Consider the following 12,815-nt stretch of genomic DNA (forward strand, 5'->3'; position numbering starts at 1 on the left):
TATATATATATATATATGTATATATATATATATATATATGTATATACACACACATATATATGTGTATATATATATTTTTATATATATATGTATACACACACACACACACACACACACACACATGTGTGTGTGTGTGTGTATACATATATATAAATATAAATATATATATACATATATACATATACATACATATATATACATATATATATATATAAATATATAGAAATATATATATGTGTGTGTATATATATATGTATATATATATATATATGTATATATATATATATACACACATATATATATACATACATATATATATATATATACACACACATATATATATACACACATATATATACATACATATATATATATATATATATAAACACACACATTTAAATTGCAAATATAACTTTGTTATGTTTCTAATTATTGACATAACGGATTAATCAAACCGAAAAAATCCAAACCAAAAAGAGAAAACCTAACCAAACCAAACCAAATTTATTTTGATTTGGATTGGGTTACACTTCTTCAAAATTAAAAATTGAAAATCCAAACCGAATAGTATAAAATCGAATGCACACCCCTAGTGGATGCAACATGGTAAGGTCATATCTTACGCTTCCAGTTAAGTTCATAATAATAGTTACCTGACTAATGACCTTGATTTTCAAGGAATGGTGTTTTCTTTTAAGATCTGGAGACACATCTTCTTGGTGTTGTTTACATACCATAAGAGCATTTAGTATATGTTCAATCAAAAGGACTAGAATCTTTTCCAGAGGTGATGGTTCGAGTTGTTAAGACTATGACGTAAGCATCTTATACAATCGGTTATAAGAATATTACGTAAGCATCTTATACAATCCGGTAAAGTCAATGTAGTGACAGATGCTCTTAGCAAGTTGTCTATGAATAATATCATTCATGTTGAGGAGTAGAAAGGATCTAATTTGTGATGTTGAAAGGCTGGCTCATTCAGGGGTCCTTTTGGTCGACTCAATAGATGGAGAAGTTATTGTTCAGAATGGTTCATAAGCATCTTATACTATCCGGGTAAAGTCAATGTAGTGGCAGATGCTCTTAACAAGTTGTCAATGAACAATGTCATTCATGTTGAGGAGGAGAAAGGATATAATTTGTGATATTGAAAGGCTGGCACATTTAGGGGTTTTTTTAGTGGACTCAACAGATGAAGTTATTGTTCAGAATGGTTCAGAATCATCTCTTATGATGAAGTTTAAAGTGAAGCCCCATGACGATCCAACCTTAGTTGAGCTAAAAGTAGTCCTTAAAATGACTATAGAGGCTTTCTCACAAGGGGGGAATGATGTACTTACTTACCAAAACCAGTTGTGTTCTAGATGTTGATAGATTGAAGAAACAAATTATAGTATATATTCACCAGGGTATTTATGCTTTCACAAAGGACAATAATGGAAGGCATAATTTGAATTATGTAAATTGTTTTCTTAATGTGTTAATATGGAATAGAGGGAGTATTTTACTTGCAGATTACCCTCCTTCAGAACTCTATCATACTCGGCAACCACTTCAAAACGGAATTCTGAAGTGAAACTAATGTGAATTCCGGAATTAGTAGTAACATTCTTAATGAGTTCGACAATTAAAATGTAAATTTGATTATACTGTCCAATATCTCCAAGAAATCAATGAAAAGTAAAGTAAATATTTGAAGGCTGCATGCTTTTACCAATAAGAGAAAAGGAAATAAACTCAACCAAGAGCCTGATCCCCCTAATCCCCACACTCAGGAGTTGGAAAATGAAGGAAAACAATGGACGTGTATGACTTCCACTAATCCAAGAAATACACATGGAGAAAAGTACATATATTTGCCCTTTATTGGCTCCTTATTTGAAATTGGGTGAAAAAAACACCGGCCGTTGAGATATCCAATTATTTTGGGAGATCACCCAAAATAAGTGACGCAATAAGAAACCTAATCTTCCAAAAACAAAAACATTAGGGCAAACTGTACACCTATTTACGGGCAGAAAACCAGCAGAAAGAAGGGATCAGAGTAGGAATTGAACATCTAACAGTCTTGGCACTCTTACAACCTTTTCCTGATAAGCTTTGCTGATTGGCATTCTTAGGACTGGTTTTTAACTACTCTAACATTGCTATAAAACCGTTTTAGGTCCTTGATGGCTCTTTCCTCAATCTGTATTAAACGTATAGATGAAGGTGTCTCAATTTCTGGTCTGAACCAGCGACTCAGACAACCAGATTCTGATGGTGAGCCTTGACCAGTCATCACAGAGAAGCCAGTAGTTGTTGTCTTTGGACTATGAGAGAGCGCCAATGGCTGCTTCCCCTACAGAAAAAGTTTGGGCAGATATTATCTTGTGTAAGGAACAAAAGGCATGGATGGATTTGGGATTCTGAATTCAAGCGCAGTTATAAATCGACCAACATAATAAAACAGATAATTAGCTAGAAACCAGCTGCCAGTAAATATTCCTTGGAAATCCTCAAATAGTTCACTTGAGCATTGGGTTCAAACACAAGCAATTTCCAGTTGCCTATTATCACATATCAAGTAGTTACTCTAGACTAAAGGACATATGAAGTAGTTACTCTAGACTAAAGGGCCTTCTTTACCAGTAAAACAAACAGCAGAATCGACCAGGCAAGCAAGACAACTACAACTGGAATACAATGTAGATAAACAGATAGTACTATGCAACATGGATGCTCAGAAGTCCAAAATTTATTTCTGTAAACGCATGCACATTCTACCTCTGGGGGGGGGGGTGTTAGAGAATAACCAACCTGTTGCAGTTGGATATCCCTGAGAGAAGGACGTAAACGAGGAGGCGTCCCGGAGTCTGCCCAAGGAGGGGTGTTCTTTTCCACATCAGAGACAAATGCTGTTTGTGACATGGGTGTTGGGTTGGACTGTATAAAAGAACTCAACCGTAATTTACCACCACTACTTTCACCAGAGGGATCTTCTACTGGATCTCTGAGTTTCAACAGCTTTCTATCTATTACTTTCCTCTGCTCATCCTGTATATCTCGAAGAGATGCAGAGCCTTTCGCAACCTTAGCACCACCCCAAGCAGGGCCTTCACTTTTTTGCACAACTGGTGGCGGAACTTTAGAAACATCATCAAGAGCACCATTTAGAAACATGGAGAGTCCACCTTTCCTATTTTTCTTTTTTGAGGCTAACACTGATGAACTGTTACTATTACAGGTAATTCCAAGGTGTCTCTGCGTGACAGAGGAAGAATCTTTTGCATCTTGATTGGAAGCAGCTCCTCCCAAACCTTTGTGGTCATCCTACAATAGGAAGAGAACTATTAAGAAGCAAAACCGTTTCCCCAGCCAAAATCAAGAAGAAAAATAGAATGCAAAAGCTCAATATCCCAATAAAAGAAGATTCCATGCATAAAGAGCACGGGGGTTTTGCTTAAATGACTTATTTGAGACCACAAAAAGACTCGTAAGAATACCTCCTCAAACTAGTGGTCGTACACTTTTAAGTCAAATAACCCGATTTCTAATTTACTAGACTTCGGAAAGTAGTTATATAGAAGCTCCTCAATATAAAAAATAAAACTGAAAAGGGTCCAAAATAACAGAGGAAAGTCTTGACTGCTGTTTGTTACTGCACTTTGTTACTGTTTTTCTTTTAAACACACTTCACATTAATGTACTGAATACACATTCCATCAGCAAAATCATCCTTTACCTTTTACAAAATGCCCTTAAATTATGTGATATGAACAAAACTGCCCTCAGTTGATAGTTTGGTCCAAAAATGCCCCTTGTTGTCAATATTACGGGACAAAAAATGCCCTTGTCGTCAATAATTTGGTCCAAGAATACCCTATTGTTCCTTAATGGGTCAAAGATGTCCTTTTCCAAATAAATATATCATTTATTTTCTTTTTAAACATATTTTTTCCTGACAATGATTTTTTTAATTAAAAAAATATTTATCCTAGTTCAATTTGGAAAAGATTAAGAAATAAAATATTTTCTATTTTTTTACTCCCTCCATTTCAAAAAGAGTTTTTACTTGACAGGATGTTTTAGAAAATAAAGAAGTCTTTTGAATCATGTGATCCTAAATTAAAGCTATGTCAACTGTACAAAATTGCCCTTCAATCTTGTGGCTTTAAACATGTCACGTGGCAAGCTGATATTGAAGTCTTACCCAAACAAAAGGATTCTGTTTGAAACAGACTAAAAAGGAAATGAGGTCATTCCTTTTTAAAAAGAGGGAATAGAAAGTTTTTATCGTTATCTAAATGAAAATTAATGATGGGATTACTATGATCTTATAGATACAATCTATATAATCATATAAAAGTGTACATAGAGTTGGTCTATTTTAATTGTTAAAATGTTATTAAGAAAAAAGATTATTTCATCCTTATTTATTAGTTAAAAGTGATACTAAAAGGAAAGAAACAAGAATCATGTTCTTTGAAAGTGATATTTTTATTGGAATGCCCACATAGTAACCCCGTCATTAATTTTCATTTCGATAACAATAAAAAATTTCTCATAAGATAGAAATATTTTTATTTCTAAATCTTTTCTAAATTGAAGTAGGATAAGCAATTTTTAATTAAAAAATCATCATTAGGAAAAGAATGTTTCAAAAAGTAAAGTTATTGGAGGAGGAGCTTTTTTGACCCAATAAGTAACAATAAGGGCATTATTAGACCAAACTACTCATGACAAGGTATTTATGGATCAAACTACCAACTGAGGGCCTTTTTGATTCATTTCACACAGTTTAAGCATTTTTTACCCTATTTCGAATATAAAATATACAAATACAAAAGCAAACAAGGCAGTGTTGTAACCAATAATCTGACACTATCAAGTATCAACCTGATCATCTTAAGATATCAAAAGATATTTCACACTTTCCACTCTTCAGCACATCATTACCCTTCCACATATTAAAATGAAAAACCTTAAAACATGGATGATACTTTTTAATTGGTTCAACTGGACATGGAACATAGTTTACTGTCCTACACACCAAGGGATTGGACAAATACAAAAGGGATAAAACCTCACCTCGTACTGGACTTCAGGAATTTGAACACTCGAGGCACCCTTTCTGGGGCTGGATTCAGCACTTTCACATTGACTGGATGCTACCTCAATTGGTGCTGCCTTTTGTTTGCTCTTTCTGCTTTTCTTCTTAGGTACAACATCCACTTTATTGCTCCCTTTTCCATCAGCAAGAACAGAGGATGATACTGTTGATTGGACCCTTTCTACAGGGACACCAAGCTCAGCAAGTGACTTCTCCAGTGCTGACTTCGTCTGAAGCTTAGCAATTTGCTGGTTATCAAGAGTCTGCCCCTTGAATCGCTTATCTTCAAGCATCTCAATCTGCTGCAACTTCTTCCTCAAAGCTCGTACTTGTTTCAGAAACACTTCTTTAATTTCATCAGACTGTAGGAAGTTATCTAATCTCTGGTCTCTCACTTGTCTCAAAATTGGCCTGCTTGTACAGTTGCCACGTGTTCTAAGTGCCTCAATTTTTTCATTATCTTCTTCACTATCTATAATGGCAGGGAAGGGGGCAGTAGGAGTTGGAAGCCGGCGATAACTCCAGGGTTCAGATGACTTCATATCCCACACTTTCTCAAGCATGACTAATACGTCAAGTGAAGTATTTGCAACTGCATGTCCCGACACTGTAAATATATAATCAAGATTGCGGATTGCAATATCCTGCAAGAAAAATCCACATAGCTTCTGTAAGTGCTGCCCATAAAAATAGTCTTGAATGATAAGTAATTTAGGAAGCACCTGTAACCTACTAACGAGCCCGGCAGCAAATAACAAATCTCGGCACACTAATGCATGTAAGATTGTACAATAAAAGAAGAAAAGGTTAAAAAGTTAATGAAAGACTGTCCAGAATCTAAAGACCAACAAGTTGTTACGAATAGATTGGGCTCAATTACCACTTCATTTGTATTTATATCATGTACAGCCAAGTACAATCCACCATCAAATTTGAAGTCAAAAGCATAACAATTAAAAGTGAGCTGGGCATCTAACAAAAAACAATATGCAGTAAGAAAGACAAGAATTGATTAGACAACAGGTTTTGAAGCCAGTCCATATTTTACTTCAAAATAAGCCTTTCCAACGAAGTGACTGAAAGATTGAAAGAAAGCCAGGATAGTATAAGCAGATCTACTATAACCTTTTTTGGGGGCTCCCCCTCCAGTTCCCTACCCACAAACTCTTTTTTGAGTCGGATGACATTGACAAATCTGTCTCCCAGTGAAAAATCGTGAATTGGTCATGACTCTTAAAACATGTAGACTTTCAAGCAGTTTTGTTCAGAAAATACAGACAACCAATACTCTACCACATAGGCTTTAGTAGCAGATAAAGAGAAGCAAGAAAAGAAGAACTTTTAGAAGTACGAGCCAGACTGATAGTTTCATTTCGTTTAGTTTTTTAATAGAAACAAACAATGGTTAATTATATTGGAGAACAAGCACCTAACCCTGAATCTTTAAGCAAATAAAACTACAGAAAATACTCGCGATAGTTTAAAAAATGCTACTACTATAATTGCTATTTACTCTTATCATTAACATTCTAACTTGATAATTCATGAACCTTATTACTACATCATAACCTCTCTTTTACAAAAGATCACAGAAAAAGCGCACAGAGGGAGTCAACAAGAAAATACCTCACAGTGTTTCCTTAGATCTTCTGCCCCTAGTGAATCGGAAATTTCTAGCAGTTGAATAGAATTCCGTGGCTCCAACAAATGCTCGGCAGCCACCTTCTCACAAAGGCTCTTTAAGGTTGGTGCAGTCTTGTTTTTGGCAGTGTCTTTTTCTGAGATATAAGAAACTTCCTCTGACTCAACCTCATCAAACATAAATCCCTCATTGAGTTCATCTGTATCACTTTTCATCTTCTGCTTGAGTATAGAAGGATTATTGGACATATTAGGTGGATAACCAGGATGATATAGAGAAGTGATAATCAACAAATGGGTCTCCCCAACGGAAATTGAAGTTGCCTTTTTAACCCCATGTAACCGAGTTAAAGTAGGAAGTTTCTCCTTTCCTTTCTTCCCATCCCACATGTACACATCACCTGTCACAGTAACTGCAGCTGTCCAATATTTCCCAGCAGAGATGCATGCTACATTTGTACCACATAGTGAATATAACTACAAATAATTAAGACATGTTAGACATTATTCATGCAGTGATATAAAAAGTATATACAACATAGACAGCAGCTAAACCTGTTGACAACGCAGATCAGGATCAGATGACACCCAGTAAAATAATGTGCCGTCCTCTGTAAGAGCCACACTATGTGTATTCCCGGCAGCTATTGCAACCACATGAAGACGTTCCTTACGATGAAACTTCATTGGGATGTTGCCCATCTTTTTTAGGAACCGCCCAATCACAACTCTTTTTGGAGTAACAAGCCGATGACCCCAAGTTAAAACCTCTCCATCAGATCCAAGAACAATTGTATGATACTTAGCTGCAGCAACTCCAACAAAGGCCTTTCCCTTCAGATACTCAACTACCCTTGGAGCATAGTTAGAGGCAGAATTAGATGTTCCATAGCCTAGCTGACCCTCCTTATTGCATCCCCAAGTGAAAACCTCACCCAAGTCAGAAACTACAACAGTGTGCTTGTTTGCTGCAGCAAGAGCAACTACTTTTGACCTCAGTGAACTCACTCTACGAGGTGTAGGTTGAGAGTCTACAGAAGTATAACCAAGTTGACCCTCTGTGCATCATATAAATGAATCAATATGCAGTAGGCATAAAGCCAAAAACACATTAACTGCAAGGACACTTGACCAGTTCATATGCACTAATTTACAACAAACAAGGAAGCATGACAATTTAATACACCTAATAATATCAAGGAAATAAGCATTTGAAACAATATTAGCTGCTTGAGATAACTGAAAGTGTTGGTAAATATGGCAATGTGAATATCAGGAAAGCATTTACCTCTGTTGGAACCCCAAGTGAAAACTTCTCCAGCCTCTGTTGCAATAACAGTGTGATGTTTAGCTGCAACAACAGCTTTCACTCGACGTGCCCCTAAACCGCAGATCACCCTCCGTGGAGTTATTACAGCAGCTTGGCCGCTGGAAAAGGAAAGAATACATTAACAAACACTTGAAGCTTGAAACTATCAAGGAAACAAACAATGAACCTATACTGCTTTCATGAAAAGTCTAAGTAGCAGAGTTGAAGAACAGAAAACAATAGAACACAAAATAATCACATTAAAACATTTAGGATTTTTAAAAAAATACTCACTCCATCTCAATTTTTTTTTAATCAGGAGTCACTCCATTTCATTTAAGTGTCTTAGTTTACCAAAGAATGGAGTTCAAGAAAATGAAGGAGACTTGAGAATCTTGTGGTCTTAAACTAAAACTAAAGATGTGTGTAATGTACCAAAAGGCCAATTGAATCTCGTGGTACAAAATATGAATGTAGATATTAGATTTAATGAGTTACTAGATATAAAAATTAAAAAGAGACATTATTTTTCTGAACTGACGAAAAAGGAAAGTAAGATACTTACATTGAAACAGAGGCAGTACTAATCTGCCAAATGTCTTGCAAAATACAGATGTACACTACATCCCTCTATAAAAACAGAAAAAATATATTGCTGGATTGTTCTGGACAATCAAAAACATTCCTCTTATTCAGGTTACCTATGTATATCAAAGTCAGGGTGCCCAAGACGGCCCCCTCTTCCAAAACCCCAAGTATAGAGTTCTCCACGGGCAGTAACGGCGGCACTATGAAATTTTGCTGCAGAAACCAACTTGATGACTGATCCATGGAGAGAATCAACTTTGCAGGGTAACTTTTGAATATGTGCATTTCCAGTCCCTAGTTGATAATTTACACCACTGCCCCAACTGAAAACCTCTGTAGCAGCTAAAAGGAAAAAAAACATGCAAAAGACAAAGAAAGTCAACTTATTCACTCCTAAAAGAACCATCAAGAGTTACAGAAATTGAAGAGTCTTCACATCCACCTGAATTATTCTTTTCAATGCCCTGTAAATCAGGTCCTGATAACAAATCAATGGGAGTCCTAGATTTCGTATCTTCCAGAGTGATAGAAACACCAGACTGGAGAAGGATGCTAGCAACAGCAAGATGACCAAAATGCAGGGCGCGATGAAGGCTACTCCATCCTGATTCCCCATCCTGATAAGCTAAACATAGGCTTATAAGACAAATGTATATCAAGCTTTCTAAATCGACGAGATTAAATTGAAAAACTGACATCTTCAGCAATAGATAATCATTATTTTCAAGGTCAGAGGTCCATAACACTTGTAGTATACCGTTAAAATTACTGCACTACTGGAACCCATCAAACCTTATCTAGATTGTGACATATTTTTCTCTTCTAACTTGTCAGGATAAAAACTTGATACAACATTGAGGACCATGCCATTTGGTTGTGTGCTCAATAATTCCCTACAATCTTTCAAGTTACATTGATTTCACACATGCCATAGAAAATACAGTTTATTTTTTTCATTTTTCACCCCTACTAGTAGCTTATCTGAACAAATCCCCACGACAGACATCAAGACAAAACACATGGTTGGTAGGATACACCAAATAGCACTCCACAGTTAGCAACTCAATTACATTGGCGTTCTAGCGAACACTTACAAAAGACAAAAACACCACAGCCAGAGTATTTATGAAAGAACCATCAAAGGTAAAACAGAGTTGACAAATTAGCAATATGAGAAGAAGCGCACTAAAAACAAATAATCAAATAACTAAGCCTTGAATATATTGATGTTTTAGTGTTGTCCACTACATCTAAGAAACAGACCAATGTTAACCAAAAAGTGAGAAACAAAGGGGAAAAAATGTAAGTAATTACTCACCCTATAACGTGACGGCTATAACTAATAGAGCAACAAGTCAGCATGCAAGTACAAATGACATCATAAAATTGAGATGACAGAAGGATCAGAAGACTAACACACCCTAGCATTAGGATCTGCACCAGCAGCAAGGAGCCTCTTAACAATTGGGATGTGATTTCTCCAGGTTGCAATATGAAGAGGTGTAAGGCCAAAGTCATTCCTATAATTGATATTTCCTCCACTCTTCTTGAGGAATGCCAAAGAAGAATCAACATCAGCTACAGACCCGTCTTGTACTGCAGCACACAGATCTTTGGAGAAGCCATTGAATGAAACTTTCCTAGCAGGAATGTGTTGCTTCTGGCATGATAAAGGAGCTACTTCCTCCATTAGGTAATGATTGATATAAGTTGGTTTCTATCTTTTGGATCTCTTATAAAGTTAGCAGCTGTCGCTACCACTCACGACAGCAAAAAAAAAAAAAGCTTTTGCCAAAATAATAGGCTAGTGAATATAACGTTCAAAGTTCTTCCTAGTTAGTATTTCAGAGTCTTCAGAAAATGAAATCAAGACATCTTGAACTTGTCGTACAACACACTAAATCAATGTAGTCATTAGAAAGACATCTCCATCCACGCCTCCCACATGAATCAATATACACCATAAAATAGTCCTTGGTATAGCCTGTCAAAGAAAATACTGAAATAAGAATTGCCATACTCATTGACAGAGAATACAAGGCACATAGATTGACCATCTTGGAGAAGTCAACAAATAATATTTACAATGAAACATGTGTGTGAGAGTGTTTGTGAGATAGAGAAAAAGAGAGCAATCAGCAACACAAGTAATAGTTTTGCATCAGCCGGCAAAACCAGACGACAAAGAGAACTCATTAGATTCAGACTAAATAATCCTAATCTGAATAAGGTATTCCCTCAAGATAGCATACATGCTTATTCTTAAGGTCTATCTCGTTTGTCCAAATAATCAAATCTACATTGTAAATAAAAAAATACTTCTTTATAATAAAATACAACTCTATAATGTTCTGATTGATGGTCAGGTAGGAGACATGAGCGTTTAAAAGTGTACAAAAATGTAATACAATTAGTCAAAACAGATATTTGAACATTAGATAAATATACTTTGAGGAGATACTTCCGCCAACCCCCAACCCCCAAAGTGCCGAGTCGAACCCACAGTAACTGTAGGGTAAAATTAACCCAACCTGAGGAATTCTCCGCCATTTCAGAATGTCTCACTTTTGCAATACAAACAAAAAGTCAATCTCTAAGCAGCAAATCTGAACATACAAATTGCTACATACAAGAATTTGGATCAGAACCCATCATCATCCTCCAAACCCAAAAAAAAAAACATGAAAAAAGGAAACATGACCAGTAAAGCAAGGGATAGACTAAACATTCAAAATGGCACTGCCCACCATGCTAAAATCAAATCTTTCTGAAATTCACCAACTGGACAGTCCAAGAATAACAAAGATTGGTGGAAAAAGAAAACCCAGATCAAAATTGATGATGATGTGCAATAAAAGTGTCACCTTTGACTGGTTGGATAAAAAAGAAGAAAGGTTCCGAATTAGCAAAAACTCTCCTCTCTCTTCTCACTTCATATATGGATAACTATATTAAAGTTGTGGAGGTGATCAACAGTGTGAAAGATTTTACATTTTTTTTGTTTTAGAAAGAAGAGAGAGGAAGAAGAAGCGGAGAATATACCCTAATAGAACCCAATTAAATGAAAAGAAAAAAAAGGACAAAGGAAGATTTCTTTTGAAGAGAAATCTGATGCATTTGGAGGGTGATATGGTAAATGGGATTGTAAACGCAGACAAAAGTGCTGAAAAAGTTCTTTATTCATATGTAACATACGTACAACAGTTATATTTACGGGAACTACGCGTGAAATTTACGAGGAGAAGTAGTGTCCTTAGACATCTCAACTTAATCGTTTACCTAGTTTAGATACACTAGAAATCTATATCGAAGAAGTCAATCCTTTACACTCCCTTTAAAGTTGAACGGGGAAGCATACACTATCAACTTATCCCGAAAATGCTGAAATCATATTTTTGGAAGAATTTTGGTAAGAAATCTGCAACCTGGTCATGAGTGCTAAGATAACAAACAACCAAAGATTTATCCTTCACCTTCTCAGGGACAAAATGAAAGTCTGTCTCCATATGTTTGGTGCGAGAATGTAAAATAGGATTAGATGTCAAATAGGTTGCACTTAGGTTGTCACACCAAAGTATAGGTGATGTAGTGTCAAAGCACCTAATCTCATGAAGCAAGAACTCCATCTAAGTTAGCTCAGACGCAGTATTAGCCCGTGCACGATACTCTGCCTCTGTACTAGAACGTGCAACTGCTCGTTGCTTTTTGGAAGCCCAAGATATTAAATGAGAACCAAGGAAGATAGCGAAATCAGTAGTGGATTTACGATAATCTAGCGAACCACCCCAATTTACATCACTATAACTATGTAGAAGTTTGGTATTTTGGCGAGCAAAGAATAAACCATGGGAGGATGCGGACTGGATATATCGCAAAATGCGTTTTACAGCAGCCCAGTGGAACTATCTCGGACTATGCATCAATTGTGAAACCTTATTCACCGCAAATGCTAATATCAGGACGAGTGAATGTTAAATATTGTAGGGCTCCTACAGTGCTGCTATACAAGGTTTCATCATGAAAAAGAGTTCCATCAGAACTTGAGAGTTTAGAGGAAGATGCAACAGGTGTTAAAATATGGTTGCAGCCATCCATTTGTGGTTTCCGTAACAAATTAGTAGCATAACGATGTTGAGAAAGATGCAAACCAATAGGTGTCCATGATGCTTCAATCCCCAAAAA

The 12,815-nt window shown here is 36.1% G+C and overlaps 1 protein-coding gene across 8 annotated transcripts in view; it reads right to left on the reverse strand.

Moving 5' to 3' along the window:
* Positions 1-11,718, reverse strand: part of LOC107003537 — a 36,485-nt gene extending 24,767 nt beyond the window's left edge. For 3 of the 8 annotated variants that reach the window (XR_001454684.2, XM_027914063.1, XM_015201907.2), the window contains exons 1-9: positions 11,498-11,718; positions 10,054-10,617; positions 9,076-9,250; positions 8,747-8,975; positions 8,025-8,164; positions 7,292-7,794; positions 6,722-7,213; positions 5,074-5,739; positions 2,803-3,315 (exon numbers count right to left, since the gene is read on the reverse strand). Coding sequence is in view for 7 of the 8 variants with exons in the window: in XM_027914063.1 (XP_027769864.1) it covers positions 2,803-3,315; positions 5,074-5,739; positions 6,722-7,213; positions 7,292-7,794; positions 8,025-8,164; positions 8,747-8,975; positions 9,076-9,250; positions 10,054-10,323 (2,988 nt within the window). In the remaining variant the exon portion in view is untranslated. The other 5 variants (XM_015201902.2, XM_015201878.2, XM_015201884.2 and 2 more) reach the window with 5 other exon arrangements.
* Positions 11,719-12,815: the final 1,097 nt, after the last annotated feature.

This window comes from Solanum pennellii, chromosome 1, assembly GCF_001406875.1.
Source record: "Solanum pennellii chromosome 1, SPENNV200".
In the NCBI taxonomy this organism is placed as follows: domain Eukaryota; kingdom Viridiplantae; phylum Streptophyta; class Magnoliopsida; order Solanales; family Solanaceae; genus Solanum; species Solanum pennellii.